The 24,675-nt window shown below is 38.2% G+C and overlaps 1 protein-coding gene across 3 annotated transcripts in view; it reads right to left on the bottom strand.

The window, feature by feature from the left end:
- GRM7 (glutamate metabotropic receptor 7) overlaps positions 1–24,675 on the bottom strand; it is an 825,787-nt gene that overhangs the window by 150,727 nt on the left and 650,385 nt on the right. For all 3 annotated transcript variants that reach the window (XM_033133274.1, XM_033133273.1, XM_033133275.1), the window contains exon 8: positions 16,053–16,988. In XM_033133274.1, coding sequence (XP_032989165.1) covers positions 16,053–16,988 — 936 coding nt within the window. The remainder of the gene's footprint in view (positions 1–16,052; positions 16,989–24,675) is intronic.

The raw sequence follows: 24,675 nt of genomic DNA on the forward strand, positions 1-24,675 counted from the left end.
TGCCAGTGCTTATAAAACTCCCATCTGGTCTCTCTGACCCTCTTTTTGGTCCTCTACAGTTCTCTCCTTACAGGCACTCCGAGTGGAGTTTCTAAAACATAAAACAGGCTCTGAGACCTCCCATTGTTCCCCATCTTGCTCATAATAGATTCTAAATCCCTACGTGAACATTCTCCAGCCCAATCCATGATTCCATTTCCTACCTCCATCCTCTAAACTCTAGCTTGTACTTCTCAAGCCAATCAAGTGGATATAGAAGGAACATAGCTCAACATAATAAAGGCCATATATGACAAACCCACAGCTAATATCATATACTTAATGATAAAAAGCTAAAAACCTTTCCTTGAATATCATGAGCGGGACAAGAATGACCATTATCACTACTTCTCGTCAACACAGTATCGGGAGTCCTACCCCCAGCAATCAGAAATAAAAGCCATCCAAATCAGGAAGAAAGAAGTAAAACTCTCATAATTTGTAGATAATATAGAGAAAACCCTAAAGACTCCACACACACACACACATGCACACACACACATACACACAATAAAACAAAGCAAAGCAAAACAAAACAAAAACCTATTAGAATAAATGACTTCAGTAACGTTGCAGGGTACAGAATCAATACACAGAAATCTGTTGTTTCTACGTAGCAATAATAAACAAACAGAAGACACAATTAATAAAACAATCCCATTTACAATTACATCAAAAAGTGTGAAATGCTTACACTACACACAAAAGTAAACTCTAATTGGAATAAACACTTGAACATCAGACCTGAAACCATAAGCTTCTAGAAGAAAACAGAGGATAAGCTCCTTGACACTAGTACTGAGGATGATTTTTTTGTATTTGACACCAAATGCAAAGGCGACCTAAACAAAAATAAACACGTGGGGCTACATCAAACTAAAAGCACAGCAAATAAAACCATTAACAAAGGAAAAGTCATCTTATGCAATGGGAAGAAAAAAAGTCCAAAAAAACCCTTTTTCTCTTATGAGGGGTTAATATCATATATACATATACATATATATATATACATATATATGTATATACGTGTGTATATATGTATATATATGTATATATACACACACGTATATACATATATATGTGTGTATATATATATATATATATATGTATATATATATACAACTCATTACAAAAAAACAAACAATCTGATTTAAAAATGGGCACAGGAACTGAATAGACATTTTTCCCCAAATGCATAACAAATGACCAAAAGGTACATGAAAAGGTGTTCAACATCACTAATCATCAGGGAAATGCAAATCAAAACCAAAGTAAGATATACCTGTTATATGGCTATTATATATACCTTATACCTGTCAGCATGGCTATTATCAAAAAGACAAGAAGTAACAGGTGCTGGTGAGCGATGAAGTGTGGGAAAGGGAACACTTGTGTATTGTTGGTGTAATGAAAATTGGTAAAGCTGCTATGGAAAACAGTGTGGCAGTTCCTTAGAAAAGTTAAAAACAGAACTACCATATAATCCAGCAATTCCATGTATGGAAATATATCCAAAGGAAATAAAATCACTATCTCAAAGAGCTATCTGTACCTCCACGTTCACTGCAGCACTTGGAAACACCCTAAGTGTCCATCAATGAAAAAAAATGGATTAAAAAATGTGGTATACATATATATATAATAAAATATTGTTCAGTTATTTAAAAAAAGTAATCCTGTCATTTGCAACAACATGGATGGGCCTTAAGAGCATTACACTAAATTAAATAAGTCAGACAAATACTGTGTGATCTCACTTAAATGTGGAATCTTAATAAATGAATAAATAAATAAATACATAAATAAATAAATAAAATAAAATAAAAAGCAAAAATACCTCATAGCAACAGACAACAGATTGGTGTTTGCCAGAGGTGGGGATTGGGGATTGGGTGAAGGTGGTCAAAAGCTACAAACTTCTAGTTATAAGATAAATAATTTCTAGGGACATAATATACAGCATGGTAACTATTGTTAACAATACTTCATTGCATATTTGAAAATTGCTAAGACACTAGATCTTTAAAGTGCTCAACACAAGAAAACATTTGTAACTAATTGAGATGATAAAGGTTAACTAAATGGACTGTGGTAATCATTTTGCAATACATACATTTATAAAATCATTATGTGTGTGCCTTAAACTAATACAATGTTATATGTCAATTATATCTCAATAAAAATGGGGAAAATGAAAATTAAAAAAAAATTAAAAAGAATCCAGACTCAAAAATAAAAAAAGGATTTGATTAGTTTAGACATCTTTGTAGTGCATAAGAACATCTGTTTTTCCATGTACTCACCATCATGTGCATTTTTTCTGAAAATGTTGTGAGAGATTGGACATTTTTACAAATTCATTGGTAATCAATTTCAATAAATCAGTTTCACAATCAATTCCTTCAGTTTACAGCCTTTTCTGTCTAACAAGGCCTGATCACCCTTGAAGATCTGTCTCATCTGTGTAGTTCTTCCTAGACACACCTCTCCAGCAAGGCTGATCTCTCTCATTCCTTGCTGTAAACCTACTTTCTTAGGATTTCATACTGTAATATTTTTCACAGATATTAGTTTATATGGCTCTTTGTATTTCTAAACTGTTTATCGAGGGAAGGGTCTGTATCTTACTCTAAAACAGATTAATTAATTAATTCATTCATTCATTCTATAGAGATTTATAAAGTAGTTACTAGAGTGAGTCATTGTTTGGGACCCTAAGGATCCAGAGAAGAACCAGACAAACCAAGTGCTTGCATTCAAGGTACTTGTATTTACGAGGAGAGGAGATGCCAGCAAAAGGCACATGAATAAAATAGCTGACATCAGTTATGTATGGATAACGATAGGAAGAAACAGAATATGACTGGGTTGGAGGTAACTTTAAGTTGGATGGGGTAGAGTTAAAAGATCCTGCTGATCTCGTCTGTAAGCTGCGATGTGAATAATGAAAAGAGGCAGTATGAGAAGTTCTTGATGACAGCATCCTAGACAGATGTCACATCCTGTACGAAGGTCCTGGGAAGGAAATGGACTCAGTATGGTCAAGGTAAGAAATAATATCAGCAAGACTGAAGGGAAGTCATTGAGAATGAGAAGCATAAGAAAATGGGAGTCAGAAAGATCTGAAGGCACTAGATTATCTAAAGCCAGAGTGCCCAAACTGCGGCCCGCGGGCCAACTGCGGCCCGCGATCCATTTTTTATTGGCCCGCAGCAAATTCCAAAAATATATTTAGTTTACTTAAATAAACCAGGTGAGGCAACACGTACTTCACCTTGAGTGAGTGGCCCGGCTGTTTGTGTATTTTACCGCATATGGCCCGTGGTGAAAAAACGTTGAAAAATGTTTGGACACCCCTGATCTAAGGCATGGATAGCAAACTTTTTTTTGGAAAAGATCAAGATTATAACTATTTTTGGCTTTGCAGGCCACACAATCTCTGCCACAGGTACTCAAGTCTGCCCTTGTAGCCTGAAAGCAGCCATTGGCAGTATGCTAATGAATGAATGTGGCTATGTTCCAATAAAATTTTATTTATAAAAACAAGCAGCTGGTTGGATTTGGCCCATGGGCCACAGTTTATGATCTTTGATCTAAGTCTCATAGGTTTTAAGGAAAAGTTAAAACACTATTATCATTCTGATGGTGGCAAATGACAATAATAATAATAATAATAATAATAATAATAATAATGTCATCATCAATGGGAAACCACTGGAGTATTTTATTTTATTTTATTATTTTATTTTATTTTATTTTATTTTAATGGGAGTGATGTGAATCGCAGGTATTGGGATCTCAGGGCCTGGCCTGTTACAGGCACTTCAAAGTCAGTTGTTAAATAACAGGGGCCATTCTAAAAGAAAAAGAAACTATTTTAAAACTCTCTCTCCTAAAATATCTAGCTCAGGGGTGGTAGACACTGGAGGGGAAAAATGATAGTGTCATTATGGGGAACAAAACCTTTTATAGTTACTATTTCAGTACAGCAACTAACCTGTTTTTTTAAGACTTTTGTGACGGAAGGCAATGGATGAAAAAACTGTTGGTTATAAGCCAAGCAATCAATTGAAAGATACAGCTGAATGGAGTAACACAAGACATGTTAGAGAGACAATTTTCCATTTTAAGCACCTGAGGACCCGATCCTGAAACCAGCGCTTCGGTATCAGGCAGTCTGGTTGCCAGCATCACCACTAAGGAATCATTTCCCTGTGTTTTCTTTTCCCAACAGCTGTAGCAGAAAACTGGAATTCTACGACAAAATGAAATGAAAGGTCCTTCCATTTGCAAAGCACTTTAGAATCTAAAATTTAATGAGCTTGCTTACGAGTCATTCACATAGCTCTAACCCTGGAATCAGATGGTGGTGTCTCTTCTCTGACACAGCCATTCCTAGAGTTTTCAGCTCAATTCCTTTGTCAGCAGTGTGCCTCTGTTGGTTATTTATTAGCTTTTGGTGCCAGATTTTCAATATTAGAAAATCTGAAGATTCTGGCCCCATTCCCCACTGCACTATAACCAGGTAGTATTCCAATTTAGAAACAAATATGAAAGTTTCAAGGTCTTACAAAATACCTACCTTTGTCTCTGTCCTCCCATCCAGGAGGATTCAGGGAAAAAAGGATTAAGAACTAAATTACATTTTGCTACACATGTTAGAAACATCTCTGTGGTTTCCTTGCCTCTCAGTTAAATACCTTTAAAAAAAATACACAAGGAACTGCTACACCTCAAGATCTGTAACATTAAACAAAGAGGGAATAATATGATTGCTGAGTGAAAACTAAGCACTCTGATCACCTGGAATTTGATGCGGCACCAGGTAGCAGCCCAGGTCTCATCCACACTGCAATTTGGCCAGAAGATTCCTACTTCGTCACTTTGACATGGCACTGGGGAGGTTACCAGACAAATCCAATGGAATTGATAGAATTGGAAGGCAGATTTAGCCAGCCTAAATATCCGGTCTTGGACGCTAAAACCCAATCATTACAAACTGTTCTGGGGCTTTGGAACTGTTAGCCAGAATTACCCAGGTGTGAACAACTGACTCCTTATGTATAAGTCAAGCCACTTCGGAAACGATATTAGCTTCTTGCAAGTGATATATCAGAAAAGAGAGTCACATCAAAGTTCAAAGGGAAGATTAGAGAGCCCGCCATACAGGAAACAAAGTGGGAGTTTCTGTTTTGGTCATTCGATTGCCTACCAACCGACAGTTACTGACGACCCACTGTGCCTGAGGTTCCTCCTTCAGGTATCTACAGACCTTTGAGAACCTCAAGGAATTGCTAAGTTAGTGGCATTAACTTGTCCCTTACATTCCTTGCCACAGTGTACTCTCTACCTTGCCCTTCATTTTCTCGGTTGACTATTTGTGTCTCTTTTCTAATACCCTCATGTACCTGAGACTTGAACGAGAATGTTCAATCAGAGAAATTCCACACGAGCCCCTCTTGAAGTCTGTAATTGGACTGCCATTTATGTAGGCTACTCACTCCCTGATTCACTGACTTCTCAATGACTTTATAGCCAAACCCAGACAGACCTGGAGAGTCAAATGTGATGCTGAGCTGGGGTAGAGAGCTACCAAAGGCACAGGTCGGCAAGCTGGGCGGTTAGATGGCATGCCCCTGCATTCTCAAGTCCCAGGTGACAATCAGCCAAGAACGCCTGTATTCATTAGGAACTACTTACAGTTCAAAAGCCAGACACCCATTACCCTTGGAAGAAACCAGAGCAGCGGTAACACACTGGCGAAATCCAAAACAAGAGACTACACAAACAGTATTTCTAGTATATAGATACTCTTCAAAACCATCTCTAATACGCATAATATATATCACTACTGTTTCGCAGTCTCACCCATAGACCACTCTCTTTACTTGGAGAGGGAGGGTACAGATTGAGGGCAGTGTTCCAAAGTCTCCTCCTACCTACAGTCCTATGGATCAGCATCTTAATTCCCAGGTCCCATCTAGTTTTGCTATGGGCGGTTTGCTTGCCCCTTTACTGAACAAGCAGAGAATGGGGGTGCAGCTGGCTACCAGCTCTGATCTGATTATTTTCTCCAAGGGACTGTGCTCACTCTTTCTCATCCTTCAGGGTGTATACTATTACCATGTTCCCTTGATAATAAGACTTTGCTGGACAATCAGCTCTAATGTGTCTTTTGGAGCAAAAATTAATATAAGACCCGGTCTTATTTTACTATAAGACCGGGTTTTATATAATATAAGGCCAGGTCTTACATTACTTTTTGCTCTAAAAGATGCATTAGAGCTGATTGTCTGGCTTGGTCTAATTTTTGGGGAAACGGTATAAATCTAAAAGTCTGAGCATAGGGAAAGTCCATTTAAATCATCACTGATAACCACTATTCTTCCCAGAATAGAATTTCACATGTCAAAATAACTATAAAAAGTTGTGTGCTCGATTCCAATGTGTTTGGAATTACTTTGCCCCAAACCACCAAGTAATGGTATCCTACAATTCAACTCTATTCTGGCACTATTTACCCAGAGACAGTATCAGACTCCACAGGTTAAGGGCTCAGGCCCAAACACTAACAACCCCAAGTTCAGACCCAGTTGTAAGTCCAGGTTCTCAGCTACCAACTATGGATTCCAACAACTCCTTCCTTAGGTTCCATTAATTAGCTAGAGCAACTCACAGAACTCAGAGAAACATTTTACTTTCTAGATTAACTTTTTTTTTAATAATAAAAGGATGTAAGGCAGGAACAGCAGGATGTAAGAGATGTGTAGTGCACAGTTATGGGGAAAGGGTGGAGAGCTTCTGTGCTCTCAGAGCCCACCACTCTCCCCAAATCTCCACAGATTCACCAACCCAGACGCGCTCCAAACACCATCCCTTCGGGTTTTTATGGAAGCTTCATTACATAGGCACAACTGATTAAATCACCGGCCATTGGCAATGGATTCAACTTCCGGGCCCTCCCTCTCCCTGGAGACCATGGGGGTAGGATTGAAAGTTCCAACTCTCTAATCACATGGTTAGTTCTCCTGCAACCAGCCCCCATTCATAGGTGTGGTCCAAAAGTCATCTCATAAACGTAACAAAAGACACCTTTATTGTTCTCTTTACTTAAGAAATTCCAAGTGTTATAGGAGCTCTGTGACAGAAAAGAGACAAAGACCAAATACATATAATATTTCATATTATAAATCACAATATCACAACTATCATGCAAACCATTACTCATAAGTAATGCATAATCTTTCTAGAACATAAATCCAACAGTGTCACACCCTGCCCTAAAACTCATTGAGGCATCCTCCCCAATTGCCTAAACTACGAAGTCACTATACAGGGTCCTCCGAGTGTTCACCTCTACCCACCTCTCCAGAGTTAGCTCTTATTAACCCCTAATCCATACTAGAGCCTCTACTTACGGTTTCCCCAAATGCATAACTATTTTACCTTCTGCTGACCTTTCCGCCTTGAGCCGACAGAACTGTTTTGCTAAAGGGAGTCTATTGTGGTAGGATGCAGTTCTTTACTGAGCATTTCCCCTGTGCCAGAAAGTATCTGAATCACTTTACACTTTAACTCATATAATTCTAGTTACATTACAGATGCAATTTCTAGTTTCAGTGCAAACAGGCCAATAGGTATAAGAATACTTGATGATCAAGTTTCAAGAGAAAGGAGGAAGAGGAGAGAAAGGAAGGGTTTCTGTGCAAAGCATTTTTAAATGGTTTTATTGACATTTTTTTTTTAAAGGCCTCAAATAGAGTAGCTTGTACTAAGATCACATAACCAAACCAAGACTTGATACTTAACCTAACTGCAGTTTCAGTTTCAGCGTCTTCCAGGAATGTAATCATAACTAGTCAATCTAGAATAACCTGGTCAGGACTAGTGAGGTAATCCTCCTGATAGACCCCTGTCATCCCCCAAAGGAAGGTGACCTTGCCTGAAATTATCCACACTTTCCTAGTACCTTGCTTGTCCCAACCCCTTCTGCGTATAAAAAACTTTCATTTTATACAGCTCTTTGGAGTTTCTTTCTGTTTGCTAGATGGGCCCAATTCATGTACAATTGAATAAAGCCAATAAATGTTTAAAATGTACTTAGTTAAATTCTGTTTAACAAATTGATATATAATATAGGGTTTCCAAACTGGAATTCCCGCCCGTTCTCAGGAATTTTTTTTCGCTTTCCGTTCCCGAATCCCGAGAAAAGTTGGCTGGGAAATCAGGAAAATCGGCTCCTTGAAACCAGGTGGTTGGTAGTATTGGCCGTCACTTTGTGGAAACAATTCATCGTAGAGAACAGAAAACAGTTTATATCTTGGGATTCGGGAATGGGAAAGCGAAAAAAATTCCTGAGAATGGGCAGGAATTCCCACCTAGAAACCCCAAATATAATACACTGCACATATCTGAAGTGTGCAATTTGATTAGCTTTAATGTATGTATGTATCTGTGAAACCATCACCATAATCAAGAGAGTAAACACAGATGCTACCCTCCAAATTTCCTTGTGCTCCTTTGTGATTCTAAGCCCCTCCCCTTCATCCCCAGCCAGTGACTAATCTGCTTTCTGTCACTATAGATTAATTTGAATTTTTAAAAAGAATTTTGTATGAATGAACTCATACAGTAAATACTCCTTTTTCTCTGCATTCTTTCTCTCATAATTATTTAGAGATCTATCCTTGCTGTTGGATCTGTCAATAGTTTATTGCTTTATATCACAGAGTAATATTCCATTTTATGGATAGACTTTAATTTGTTTATCCATTCATCTATTCATGGGCATTTGGATTGCTTCCAGTTTTGTACTATTAAAAATAAAGCTACCGGAAAAAAAATTCATGTGCAAGCATCAGTATGGACATATTCTTTCATTTCTCTTAGGGAGAGACATAGGGAGGATGGCTAGAGTAATTTGATAGGTGCATGTTTAACACTAAGAACCTGCCCAACTGTTTTCTGAAGTGACTGCACCGGTTTTTACATTTTCACCAGCAGTGTATCTGAGCTCCAGTTGTTCCTCACCAGAACCTGATGTCATCAGTCTTTTAACGTTGTACTAAGCAATTTAAAGACCTCATTTTCTCTTAACCTTTTCACTGGTTAATTGATTTCAAGTTTGTTCTCCAAAATGTGTCAAACATAATTACAGTATTTATATTTTTAAGTAAATACAGTTAAGGTGCTACATTTTATTAAAATAGATGATTACTTTAAAGTATAAAAATGCCCTATTGTTATTCATTCTTGAAAAACACAAAAATATAGAAAACTGTACACCTGCTTTCTTAAACTTCCTTTCTGGAACACTGAGTCCGTGGGATAAAGTCAAATGCCACAGTCAGCAACATGGAAAAATCATTTGACTATAGACGAGCATCGCAGCGAAAAGGTTTTAAACAAACCTAAAAGTAGGGATAATTATACCAATTGTGCAGATGAAAGCAACCAGGACCAAAGAAGTCCAATGACACATCCAAAATATATAATGCTTAGGTTCAGACAGAGCACCATAGGATGAAGGGGGAGGGGTATAGTCGTCAGGCAGCTTCTGGGACCAGAGAAATGGAGATCAGGAAAACATCCTAATTGGGCCAGTTTTATGATCTATATGTATTAGGTGGGTGCAAAAGTAATGGCGGTTTTTATCCTTTTTAATCTTTTAAACTGCCATTACTTTTGCACCAACCTAACAGTATGGGCGTCTCACCCCAAAGCAGTTCTCTCATTGCTCATCAGCAGACTATATTCTGTTATGATTTCTTGTGCTCTGAGAAAAAATTCCTTTTGACAATGACAGGTGGTCTATGGTGCTCTGAAAACATGCCAACATGCCAAAGGGCAGAGATTTGTTTGATTATCCCGGTACCAGTTATAAGGGTGAGGCCGTATCCTTGTGGCTGGGTCTCTCCGTGGCTCAAGTCTCAAAATGAAATACACGTAATGGGAAAAGCATGTTCCAGGGAGCACTCCATGGAGGGCAGATTCAAGGTCTCTTGTTGAGCCTTTCCTTTTAGCAGACATTTCTCTTTCTGGTGTAGCTGTCTGTTCAAACCTTGAATGGCCAGAGCCTTTGTTTTTATGTAGCAAGCTGCTTCCTTATTAGTTCTGGCTCAGTTCAGTTTTACACAGGCCCTTGGCTTTTACCTGCTGAACTAGTTATTCTGGCTAAAGGAAGGGAATAAGATGGTAAAGGCTCCAATTTTCCTAGGGTGACTGCACCTGAAATTAGCTGATGCATCGTAAGAGGAGAAAGGAGGACTGACTGCACCATCTCAAGCCACTGGCTAATGCCTGACATGCAAACAGCTGGTTTCAGAAGGCTGTTTGCAGAGAAGTTCAGTTATTACGGAGATCACAGAAGGAAGCAGGAAGAAAATGGTTTCATATGCTTCTGATATAAATAGCAACAGACTAAACGTAAACAGCAGACGCAAGATCTCAACCACCAGTATCCATGCCCATCACAGCATGGGTGCACACACGGCCTCAGCATAAACTACATGTTGGAACATTTCTCTCTACCGTGTTTAGATGCAAGGTGAAGGTTCTTAGTAAGCCTTCCAGAAGGAAAAATAAAGATTTTTGTTTTAAAATGTTTGTGTATATGTGCAAATATGTGCATGTTTATATATCTAGAAGTCAAGTCATCAGACTGTTGACAATGATTGTCTCTAGAGAATGGGATAACGGGAGTCCTTTTTCTTTCCTCATTTAGATGCTGTTCAAAAAAAGACTAAATAGCGGGCAATGTTACTTGCAAAATAATATACATATATATGTAAGTATATCTCTATTTCAGTAACGAAACAGCATAATGCAAAAGGAAAGATAGGGCACAATGTATTCACATATTCTTTCAATATTGAGAATGTTCGAAACAGCTTTCAAACCTGCTCTATCTTTTCTAATCCCTCAGGCTTTCTTCAAACGAGTGCCATCTTTTGTCCATCCATTACAATAGCTACTTAACTAGGTTTCTTGCCTCTCTGCTTCTCACTCTTGCTCATCCTCAAGTGTCGTCCCTGGAATTCCTATTTCAAAATACCCACTGCTCATATTTCTCCCACATTTATCAACTTTTGCTGGATCTCCATAACTTAAAAGACAAAGTCTAAAATCATCACAACTGGGGCTCCACTACTCTTCACTGCATCATTACCACTGTTATAGAGTCCAGGTCCCCAAAACCAGAGGTCGGAACAGATGTGAACTTGTATCAGAGGGGAGACCGAGCAGAGTTCAACAAAGGCATGAGGGGATATTTCATCCTAAGAAAGAACAGCAGGTATTTCAGCTTACAAGCTATAGAATTTAAAATTAACTTGGTCCTCCACTTTGAAAAGATGTGATTCTTACCAAAAGTTTAATTTAGGAATGAAAGTTTGGGGTTCATGTTGTTTCAAACTTTGTTCATAGAATGAGGTTTTATTAAATTCTATTATTACACTCGCATATTTGCATAAGTCAAAGAGGCTTAAGTGCAATCCGTCTCCTCCTTCTACGTGCCGTGTGCTGAGAACACCGCTCCCCTACTTTTTCCCATGTGATATAATTTCTTACTGGACTGCTTCCTCTGCCTGGTCACTTCAGTCCACTTGTCCCATTTCCTGTGAGGATTAAGTGGGGTTCCCTTCTCAGTGCCAGTCCTTCATTCTCTGTATGACAATCAGAGCGTGCCTCACACTAGTTGGTGCATTTGAAGTCCCCTGGTGACCATTAGCTGTGAGTTCCTGACAGATAAGGATGGTGCCTTCTTTACCTCTGTATCACAGTCCTGCAGAGAGTACTAAGGGCACAATAGGTGTTTCACAACTGTCAGTCCAATTGCTGAAAGACCATGAGGAAATTTTAATCAAATCAGATAGCACAGAGCATAACCTAATATATGACTTCTGAAGAGAACTAAGACTGCTCCTTAGCAATTTAAAAAGAGACTTATAATCAGAGACAAAATAAAGACCAACTGAAGCACACCCCGTTTTCCCGACTATTCCTTACTTTTAAGCAGATTAATCTTAACAAAATTCATTTATTGGCTTTCACACAATAAATAGCTGGGTGGGAAGAAGTACCAAACGGTCATGGGTTGAAGCCCGATACTAAATCAGAAATGGCACATGGATTTTAAATTTCTTCTAGTTCTCACTTATTGGTAGTGACTGCCTAAACACTGTTGATAAGGACAGACCGCACCTGGGTTTAGGGGCAGGCTGCCATTATTTATTAGTGATGTCTGCCCTGGGCATAGATTAGGGAGTGTTTACCGACCCGACAAATATTTCTGATCTCTATATTGGTACCTAGGCTGGTTTTTGCTTTGTGTTCAGATTCTGAAGAGCTATCTACTACATGTGGAAGGTCAAAAGGTCTTGACCTATAGTCTCAACCCCTCAAGAAATATCCCTGGGAAACAGTTCTATGTGTCTGTCTTCTTGCTATCTCTGACCCCTGGGTCAATGCCTCGGTCCTGGCTTTTAAAGTTTCTGGCCCAAACCTTGGAGCTGATACTTCAGTGAGAACTTCTTTTTCTAGACTTTGTCTTTGACCCTGGAAAGTGTCTTTCTGATCTCCTGGTTCCTTGATTTCTTGACCTCCTATGTGTTTGGGATGAGAATTCCTTGTGATCACATTCCTTGTATACCAGGATCTACTTTGCCTTTGCAAAGCCAAGTGGTACAAAGCTTGTGTCCTTGTCCACGTGTAAGCAATGATATATTGGCTTACCTAGAAAGTTCTTCAGACAACATTTGGCTGAAAAGTCTCTGGATAAACATTGCATCTCTAGAGTTTCTCGGATTTTGGCAGGGTTGCCTGTATTCTTCCTACCCGAAACATGCTTTATTTTCCAGGTTGCATGCTTACTCTCTGCATAGATACGCCCACAGTCCAAGCCTTTGTTTTTCATGGAAAACAATCTAGTCCTCCAACAGACAGTGCTAGTAGAAAACAATGGGATATCCCTACACATCACTAGACCAGCTAGTTCCTCCTGTGCTATTGCTCTACCATTTGCAATATTTCCTTGAGTCATTGTAGTAACCTAAACATAATTCCTAAAACCAGGAATCATTCTCTTATGGCTAAAGCTTACTTCTTCCCTCCCTGATCATGTTGCAAGATCCTCCTTCTAGAAGTCACAGGATTAGCAATGATAAATCACGACAGCAGTAATCTTCTGCATCCTCTTTAATACTGTGTTTCCCGCAAAATAAGATCTAACCAGAAAATAAGCCCTAGCATGATTTTTCAGGATGACATCCCCTGAACATAAGCCCTACTGCGTCTTTGGAGCAAACCTTAATATAAGACCCGGTTTTATTTTGAGGGAAACACGGTAAGAGCAAAAATAAACTTCATAAAAGTTGATATTTTACAAGAAATAAGACATTTTCTCATACTTCGTGCTGTGCTAATGAACTCAACTGATGAGAGATTCCATGAAGATATCCCAAGCACAATCAATAGGAATTAAATCTCCTGAAGCAGTAAATAGTCATTACTGAACTTACTGCCCACTCTTTTTTTTTCTGTTGCAATGGAATCTTTCCATTTGAAACACTTAAACTGTTAAATCCAAACTAAAATGAAAGGGCTATAAGTCTATATGTTGCTAGCATGGTGAGAATGCCTTTTGCTATGACCTTTTTGCTGCATTTGGCAATTTGCCGCCTTCCACAATTCAAATTCCAAGGTTTCACATACATAAAATATTTTTTGATTGATCCCTCACGCTTCCCTAGTCATATGCCCATCATCAGAGTGTGTGCACTTTCATGCAACAATTCACTGTTCCCATTTGGCAATTCAGTACCTGTGTGCCAATTAGCTATTTGGGAGTATACAAAAACGGGTATGTGCCTTCTGATATCTGGGATAAAAAGCACACTGCTTGAAGACAGCTTAGTTTTTCCTGTAGTCCAGTGCTACCAGAACAACATCTTCTAGAACAACTAGAACCAGTGAATTCAGTTCCTAAAACCTTGCATCATTTTTGGGTTTTTTAATGAATAAACTATACCCCTGACATGAAAAGATTCATAGTCACGACTGAAAATGGACAGACAAATGAAATGGTAGAGTGTCAAATATGCATTATAAAAAGGCCCATTTACAAACAACTGCAATTATCCCTCCCTTGTATATTTCTTAAGAATAAATGTCTAAGAAAAGCATGTAATGTTTTTTTAACCTGTTTCATGGAAAATTATGCTTGTTTTAATAACTAAATAATTATTACCTCCATCAGCTTTGATGACACACATCATGCCCCATAAAAAGTTCAGTGGTTATCGACTTACCAGCATAAGTTTGGATAATTTTTTTTCTTCTTCTCTCTATTGCATTTCACTACCCTAACTCATATTTTACTATTCCCTTGGCTCAGTGATAGATAGAAGCAATAAAATGAATTCAAGTTGGTTTCACAGACAGTAAACATGCATTATGAATTTGAAACATACTGTTAGAAACATACTATGCTTGTTGAGCATATATTTTAGAAGAACTTCCTTCAAGACACTTTATAGTTACAACCATAATCTGGAACCATCGCCCTTGGCTTTAGAATTCTGTGTGGTTTCATGAGATATTCACTTTTTTTTAAAAAAAAATGCAGTCTAAACATTTAGCTTTTGAATCAAACAATATAGGTAAAAGACGTCTTTTTAGTTGGAAAACCAGTCAACTGCCATTAATCCTTCAAATGATTAAACAGAAGTAACAATGACAAATCGGATTCACCTAATTCTTAGAACCATAGATTTCTGAATTTGTAGACATTCCTACTTCAATCCTTGTTTCTCTCACTTAGGGAATTAAGTCCCTGAATGTTTAAGAGACTTTTCCAAACTAACACGGAATCAGACTACACCCCTAACATCCTAACATCTAATCAAACTATTAATATAACTATGCTTTCTTTCTCCTATAGAGTGTTCCAGTTAGGACTCTCGGTCTCAGTTCTGGCTTCAGTTGTACCAACAGGTCAGATCGGCCTTCATCAAATGAAAGACGCCACATCTTATTAAGATTTCCCAATTGGCATACACACAAAACTATAGCCAGACGGGCTGGGTATAGAAGTCAGATGTGTATAAATCATGACTAGAATTAACACCGTAGCATTGCCGTATTTGCACGCATGTCAGTCAAACCTACAGCTGAACATACATTAATTATGACTTAACCCACTAGTGCTGCCAAATTTGCATATTTATAAAAATTTATAATTATATATGGGCATCATGTGCACTAACCATATGCAGGACCAATATATTAGGGCCCACTCATTCTGAAAAACTTTGAAATTTCATAGCTTGATGACACTTGCTCTAATACTGCTCCCCCCTCTGCTGGAAAGTTGAGTCTCTGGTGTCACGCTGAATCACTTGATGTGATTAATGTACCTAATGATGCATTTCTCAGAATGTATCCCCATACTTATGAGGCACATGACAGTATATGTGTGTGTGTGTATATGTGTATGTATATGTACACACACACACACACACACACACACACATACACACACTCCATTGGGCAACTCTAATATGTTGTATAGCTCATGTACTAGATCCAATCCACAGTGACAGCCCAGACAGTCACTAAGAAGAGAGAGAGTTACTAATGACCACAGGAACTGTGGTCCTCCTTTCCTATCCTGAAGACATATGTGTGTAAATAGAGTGGAGAATGAATTATTCCGAAGGTTTAATTTAGATAGATAGCCTCATACTGGATAATCTCTTGCAACACTGAATAATTCTATAAATTAACTTGAAAAGGCTAACTCTTGTGTGTTTCCAGTGGAATGAATGTAGCAAAGTTCACTGCAAGTTTTTGACTTTTGTAGCATTGATGCTTATTCTTTAATTTAGGATTTCTCTACTTTTAAGAATACCATTCTGCATATGTAAAACCTCTCACTCTATACAGTTAATTTGGTTTTAATATTTACAGAAATGAACACATTTGAAATGGATGGTGTAGTGTGCATTTTCACTTACCTTTTCCGCTGACTGAGCGGTGCCAAAAAAAATTGGGATGAAGGCAAGCCATACTATACATGTTGTGTACATAGTGAATCCAATGGGCTTGGCTTCATTAAAATTCTCTGGGACACCCCGAGTCTTGATGGCATACACAGTACATGTGACCATGAGAAGAATGCTATATCCCAAGGAGCAAATGATTTGGAGGTCTGTAATGTCACATTTGAGAACTCCCCTGGCCTGCTCAGGGTTCATTGTCTTATGTTCATCATAGTCTACGATGATGTTGGGTGGGTCAACCCCAAACCAAATGAAAACACCTAGAAGTTGAACTGATATTAAACTGGAAGTGATTGCCAGCTGTGATGTCGGGCTTATGAGCCTGGGAGCTGTCACTGATTTCTTGCCCTGCTCAAATATGCGATAAATCCGATTGGTTTTTGTCAAGAGGGCTGCATAACTGATGCACATCCCCAAGCCCAAGAAAACTCTCCGGAAAGAACACACTGCCACATCAGGCTTGGCTATCATCAGGAAAGTGATAATGTAACAAAGAAAGATGCCTGTCAACAGAACATAGCTGAGTTCCCGCCCGGATGCCCGGACTATGGGCGTGTCATTGTAGCGGATGAACGTGGCCATGACAAAGATGGTGGCAATGATCCCCAACATTGCTAGGAAGACAGGGATGACAGCCCAGGGGGAATGCCACTCCAGTTTGATAATGGGGATATCCTGGCAGCCAGTCCGGTTTTCATTGGGTCGCTGATCATAAGGACAATGATGGCATGTTATCTCATTCAGCTGGTACTGGTAGCCGTCGCAAGGCTCACAGGTCCAACAGCAAGGAGTTCCCTTCTGTGTCTTCTTTCTTTGGCCGGGTTTGCATGGCAGGGTACACACTGAGGGAGGGATCTCCCGGACTCCTTTACCCCACTGCATATCCTCGATCTGCAGTGTAAGAAATAAGAAGGTGCAACAGGCAGATTATTCAAGAGAAAAGAAAAAGAATAACAAACAGTAATAATAGTAATGTTTGACACTTGATGAAGGAGCTACAACCGAGATTTGACTCCCTATCATTTTCGATGCAGCGTCCTAGCTCTTCAACACTATAGAATATGTTCCAAGCATGCCTGATTCTAAGAATTCCCTGAGGCATCTCTTGAAAATACAAATTCATTGTCCCCAACCTAGACCTCCCAAATAAGAATATCCTGAAAAAGAGACTTTGGATCTTGATTTTGAACAGGTGCCAGAGGATTCTTATGATTAGATAAATACTGACACACTCTCTACTGCCTTCTCCATAAGTGTAAATGTCCCTAACCAAATTAAAAACAAACAAAAATCTTAATATAACAAGCTACATTCACCTCCCTTATTAGGTGCTTTTTAAAAATATTTTTTAAATTATTGTGGATGATATTGGAGTGCTGACCACCTTCCCTAAAATTCTGTAGGCATTTTCATTGAGAATGTTTGAAGCGAAGTGAACCTATCCTATTGTTTATCACACTGGGGTGATAAGATTCATTATTGAAGGCTTGAATTGTAGTAGAGTATATCCTAAGAGATCAGGAAACATTTAATAAGAAAATAATATGGTGTGGAAACCTTTCAAGATCGGCCATGTTTCTATTTGGAGATGACATTTAAACTAAAACATTGTATCTTAGAGTGGATGAAAGGGTATTTGCTTAATTAGAATATTGATTTTTCTGGAAGAGAATTCATAATCAACATTGTTCTGAGAAATAATGGCATTGGAAACAGGAACTTTATTATTGGGCTGAGATCTCATTGTAGAGGATATCTCTCTTCTGCCATCACAGACCCAATTCTTTCTTTTCCTGATATCAGTTCATCAGGTATTTTTTTCTATATTCTTTCTACCAGATAGATCTTACACTGATGCTCCATGAGTTGCACATGGGACCCAAGCTTGGCCAGTTAGTATATTGCAGTGTTTTTCAAGCCTGAGTAACATCAGAATGACTCGGTGGCCTTATTACAACCCAGTATGCTAGCCCCACTCTAATTTTCTGATTCGTTGGGTATGGGACAGGACCTGAGAATATGCATTTTTAACAAAATTTCAGGTGATTTTGCTGGGGATCCTTTAGGGACCACACTTCATCAACCACTGATACATTCTCCTCTTAACCACAGAGATTGGGTCAGGGACAGGATCATTATGGAATGGCACATAATTTAATTTCAAGGCTTTTCCTGAGATTACACAGATTGAAAATCTTTGTTTTTGTTGGACTTGCAGTTTCCAGCATGAAGGATGCTGGTGCTCAAGGTGACAAGAAGGAAGGAGTTTGTCAGTAAAAGGAAGTCAACACTAAGGAAAGCAGAGTGCGGAGTTGAAGCTAAAGATTACTGATGAATCTGTTTGAACTTCTGGATAAAGCTATGCCTGCAGCACGAATTCCCTAGACTGTGCCAATATGGAAGCCAAGAAATTCTGCTATGCTGAAACACTTTAAGTTGCATTTTTATCGCTTGCAACCGAGAGTCCTGAAAAACATATGTATTAAAAAATAGCTCCAGGATCTACAAGTTGCAAAGGACATATTTAGCAAATTAATTTACAGAAGAAATTCCAATGAACAAATTTGGCTGATACTTCCCATACCTAGTTAATTGAGTTTTTAGTATAGTTGAACTAAAAAATAACTTAGAAAGATACGAGAAAGTCTGAGACTTTTTTAGCGATAAAAATAATTTTAAGAGATGAGGTGGAAAGAAAATTCATAGCTCATTGGAATTTCACTGCTATGTTACAACAGTATGTAATTTATAGTGGGGTGTGATACTCCCATCAAAACACAAATGAGAACTACATTCAAAATCTGAACCAAATGTACGGTGGTTAACTGAAAAAGATGGCTCGAAGATTAAACTTCATCAAATAGCATAACCTTCCAATGGTTGAAGTTAAACTTTGACCAGAGACCTGAGAATCTCAGATGATTCAAGTAAACTCATTTGCCGGAACATCAAACCCAAGTCAACACTAACAAATCTAACATAAATAAAATAAGTCTAACTAATATAAACCATAATCACTTCTTTCTTGACATCATCCTTTTTGTAGCAGTTAAGTCACCAGCAGCCACGCCAAAGTCATAAATTAAAGAAATAATTTGTAATAAAAGAGAAAAGATTTATGTTAACTTTACAAATGTCAAATTTCAAGAAGCTAGAATTTAGAAAAACTACTATTATTAATACAAATGTTTTCAAATGTCAGATTCAAAGGTCCTACTCATGGTTAGTAAGAGAGCTAAAAAAAAAAGACAACTATAAATAAATTTTATTAGCCAAACTTGGGTTTGCCTGATCCTAACACAAGTGGATACTAATATGGTATATGATTAAGCTTGATCTATGGGGATAGATGTAGAACTCATACAAATATAAAAAAATAAGGTATCATTATGTCATATTTTATAGTCAATTTCAAATGTTGCCAGCTCACTATTTTTAGATCCCCTTGGAATAAAATAAAATGCCCAACACTGCTGAACAGCTTTTTATTCATAGCTTATCCAAATATATATGAGAGTTGTAACTGCAAACATTATATTGACTAATTACTTAATTTGTTTTGAATTTTCATTTAAAGTAGATCTCAACGCAATTTAATTAAATATATTAAACCAACAAAGTTGCCTCCTCTCCAAATGAACAAAAGTCTAATTTACTTGCTTTGTCAACAAAATCCTTATTGATAATGTAATCTGTTTTTCATGAAGGTACCAAGTAACCTTTAAAAGCTCTAGTGAGAATTTTGTTAAAGCGGTGCATGTGATTTGTGCACGTCTGTATGCATCCACAGATATTCAGTGCCCTGTTTCATAAGAAGAAACAGTCACCTGCAAATGCCCATGGGCCCCTCTTTAAGGGAGAATAATAATTTAGGGCTATGAAATATCAACTCTAATGTCCATTTACTTTGCCAAAAGGTTAATGGGAATGCAAATTTCAAGTTTATTTTGAACTCTGAAACAAAATTGTGTTTCAGTTAGCTCGGAAGCCTAGCTTAAGGTGCAGAAAGGTTAGGACAAAGGCTAATTTGTTTACCATTTTCCTCCTGGACACCCAAAGTTTGTGGTTATTGGATACTGGATCTGCTCAATAGCTGCCTGAGGATGAGAGACTATTGAGATGCCAGCTCTTGGCAAGAGAATAAAACTTATAGCTCATACCATGAATTAACACCATGTACGGGACATCGATTATATAGATAGGTGAGTTAATGTTTTAGGAAAGAGAAAAGTATGCAGTTCTAGCTAATGCAAGCAAAAATAAGCCCTGTTGAGGGGTCCCAGGAAAGTGTACTTCTCTCTTAAAAAGGAGACACAAAGAAGGGCTATGCGGTCTTCAGCCTCTGAACTTGAAACATGATTTATGGAACAGCAGCAGCCATTTTGCAAACATGAAGAGACAACTTAAGGAACAAAGCCAATATGCTGAGGATAGACAGTAAAATACAAAAAGAATTTAATTTGTGTCTTTGATGGCATAATTATATAATCAAATTAACATTGGTATTCCTCCACTGCTGAATTTCAAATATGAAATGACAAACCTTCCTTAAGGGTTAACCAATTCCTCATGGGTAATCTACTACTTGCAGTCAGACGTCTAATACATTCTTTCTTGCTTCTGCATCAGGTACGTGCAGACCTTGTGAGTCCATTAGACAATTAGCCACTAATTCAAGTTCTTGCATAAATCGTAGGTAGCTCTAGAAGGAAAGGGAATTTTTGACTCACACACAATCAGAAACACTTGTTCTCCTGAAAATTCTCCGAAAAGAAGGTGGTAAAGTCCTGGACTCAGAAAATCAGCTATGGCTCCATTGCTTCTGGCTCCGACAGAAATAATGAAAAAGCACATGTCAGCTATAGCTCCCTAGCACATGTGTCTGGCAAAGAAAAATTGGGGTTGGGCTCTAGTAGAGAGAGCGCTACTCCACAGGGAATGTGCAGACCTTCTAATCACTGGAATTTTAAAATAAAACCAAATTAGTTACTGTCTGACTGCCAAATGCAGAAATCAAATAGTGATCGAATTTTTATAAACAGTGTTTGGTGCATTCATTTTTATCTAGAAGAGATCTGTTCCTTTCCCCACACAGACACTATCCGAAAGAAAATTTTGTCACCCCAGGGATATTTTCTTTGGTGAAATTGAATTTGCATATTTCCAAAGCTTACTCTGTAGACCAAGCTGGCTGGTGTTTCTATTGCATAATTCTCTGCAATATTAGTTTTACTTATTAAAACCTTAATAGAATGAGCTAATTTAAAAAGATATTTCTTATGAAAATGCCATTTGTTCATTAAAATACATTTGTCCTATCTAATTTATAGAAAAAGCTTTTTAGGAAAATTGCAGAGGAATGTTGAATTTTTAATACTAGAAAAAAACCAGGTTTGGTTCTGGTGGAGAGTGGGTAAGGTGGAGTGGCTAGCAAGAGCTTCCCATGGAATTCTGTAGCATCTCAATGTCTTTTTCTTTTTTTCTTTTTTGTAAGACTTAGCCTCTATTTTTGTATCTCAGGCAGCATGACTAGATTGTGAAACAAAATTTTGGGACCGGTATATGATAATAAAAAAAATCATTAATTCACATTCTACTTATCCCAAATTTGTAATGATAGAAATCACCCTTTTTTTTTTTTTTTTTTTTTGATAGAAACCGTCCTTTTTTTTTTATGTACTCTAGGAAGAAAGTACCGCACACAGTACTATTAGAATTGGCTTTTGACTCTGGTAGGCCGTGGTCATTCATGGAGGAATTCCGAACTTCATCTCATCGTAAAACCCCTGGAGGTCCAAGAGGTGGATAGCTTTGCACTGCTACTGAGACTTTATTTTGAGGTAAGCCAGTGGTTCTCAAACTTGCCTGCATATTTGAATCCCTTGGGGATCTTTTAAACATTCCAGACAGGCGTTAGTTTTTATTAAAGCTCCTCAAGTGACATGCAGATAAGTTTGGGAATCAGTGAACTAAGCTCTCTGATGGACTGGGATTTAGAGGAAAACGTTTGTGTTAGTTAGAGAATCTACTGACTACAGATTTCTTTCTCCTGGCTTCTACTCTTGACTTTGTGATGCACTATCTCATTAAAAGTCTGAGTGGGTCACTGACATGCTCAGTTATACTCTATTATGATTTAATGGGAAAATAGGAAGCTGTAGTGGAATTACAAACTTGCACAGTCAGGATGGTCTCCCAACTTCAGTTTTCTAATGTCACTGGCCAAGCAACTTAAATGCCTCCATGGGCCCAGTACAAAAAGCAAACAAATGAAGTGGATGAGAGTAAGAAACGCTTGTCCCTCCAATACAACCAATTCTAAAGGAACATAGTATCACTATACATACATATGTGTTAAATTATACATCGAAAGCAGATTTCATAATAGTTCTGCCTAAATCACCTGCATTTACTGTTCCAATGCTTGCTTTTCTCTCAAGTACAAGGGGCAATGGAACGGGTGCTTGTTTTAAATGCACATAAATAAAAGCTCCCACACTAATTGAGCAGTTTTTCCCTTAAGTAAATCTAGGTTTCTCTTTCTTGATGAAAACTTTCTTTACTTTTAACTAAAAAGGGTTGACTTTATTCCAGAACTTCCTTTATTTATTTAGAATACACTTACTTGGAATCTCGCAATTTTTTTTTTATCATATTCATGTCTTTTTAAAAATACCTTATACTGAGATCACCAACAATACACATCTCTGACACTAGCTGTCTCTTCCTGAATCAATGGCCACTAGAAGAACCATCTCCTTACAATTTATATGCTAACTACAAGTGATCTCCTATTCATCCCCCTCTACACAGTTCCATAAAAAATTGCTTACCAATCAAAGATTAGCTATTTAATTTTGCTCAAATTATTAAATACATTTGAAAGCCATTTTCAAACCTTGGATTTAAGAATAATTTTTAATGTAAACATTCACGAGGATGCCTCAAAAATTCCTCAGTTTATACTTTTTCAAAACTGAACTCATGATCTGTCCCAGGGACTGGCAAACTATGGCCAAATCCTGCCCACCACCTGATCTTATAAATAACATTTTATTGGTACATCACCACACTCGTCCATTTACATTTTATCTATGGCCGATTTTACACGACCATGGCAGAAAGGCGCAGTGGTGAATGCATGCCTTGCAAAACCTAAGCTATTTACTCTCTGACCCTTTACAGAAAATTGGCTGACTCAGATCCAAAGGAAACAAAGGACAAAGCCCTAGTGCATGGCAGCCTTATCTGTCAATAAGCCAGAGGTCTTCATCTTTGACATCTTTTTTCTTGGCACCCCCATATCTGTTACCAATGACTTAGGTGATTTTGAAGAGATAAAAATCTACACATGTTAATTATTTCATCCAACAAACTATATATTACGTAATCTTACTGGGTGCTGGACCTGTTTTAGTGGCTGGGAACAAAATAGTAAAAAAAAAAAAAAAAAAAAAAAGCCTGCCTTAGAGAAATGAATCCTCTTTTCTCAATGTTGCTCCTGTAACAATAGTTTAATAGCTTAGCCCCAGTCAGCCCTACACAATAAATCATCAGTTTTTTTTCCACAGGTGGTCTCAGGTCACAGCCAATGTGGGAAACAGAATAGCCCTCCCTCCTTTCTGAAAGGGGAGCCACAAGATTCTACCAGTCTCAACCAGTCTTCAGAGGCTGCTCAGAAAAACGAAACAAAAACAAACAAAAAACAACAACAACAAAAAACACCCTTGCCCTAAAAATGACCTTTTGATGTGACAAGGCTAAAATCCCCTGGAACTACATGTTAAGTCCCCCTGAATTTTTACATGCAATCCATGAAATTGTATGAACTGCCTGCACCAACCCAGTAAGACTTCATTACACCAGATGATGTAATCGCAATGAATGTGTATAACTTCCCTAATCTTAACCCTTTACATCTCACCCCAAAACCCCAATCTACTCCCAAACTCAACAGATTTGAGTTTGGTCTCCTGCTCCTTGCTGGCTGACCTCGCAATAAAAGCTTTGTTTTTTTCTCAAAAACGGGTGCCATAGTTTTGGCTCCTGTGTGCCCCAGGCAACAGGCCCTTGCTGGGGCCACACCTCTGCCCCTATGGAATTTTCTCACCTCCCTTTCCTTCTGAGCCCTTCCTAATTCCATGTGCTGCTCTACAACCAGAAGGATCCCTGAGCATGCATGTTGGATCAAGTCACCTTTTTTGCTTAATCTCTTCAATGACTCTTCCTTGCTCTTAAACCTACTGGCTGACCCTGAATCATCCGGCAGAGACAGACATCAATTGACTTTACCATCCTGGCTTTATTTGACTTCTGTGAAGTCCCTGCCTCACAGTGAGCTTTGTGCTGCAATATTAGGCTCAACTTTTCGGTTTGCCTACTCTTGCTCAGGAAGTCTCTAACCCCACTGGATTGGGTCCTCCTTTTATAAACTCTCCAAGATCCCTCTTCAAAGAAATGGACGCAGTTTGTAATTATGCAAATACGTGGCTTCATTAACGTCTGTCTCCCAACTCAAATGTAAGCTCCACGAGATCAGAGCTTCTGTCCACTTAATTCACTGTTGGAAACTCACCTC

Source organism: Rhinolophus ferrumequinum, chromosome 17 (assembly GCF_004115265.2).
Source record: "Rhinolophus ferrumequinum isolate MPI-CBG mRhiFer1 chromosome 17, mRhiFer1_v1.p, whole genome shotgun sequence".
In the NCBI taxonomy this organism is placed as follows: Eukaryota; Metazoa; Chordata; class Mammalia; order Chiroptera; family Rhinolophidae; genus Rhinolophus; species Rhinolophus ferrumequinum.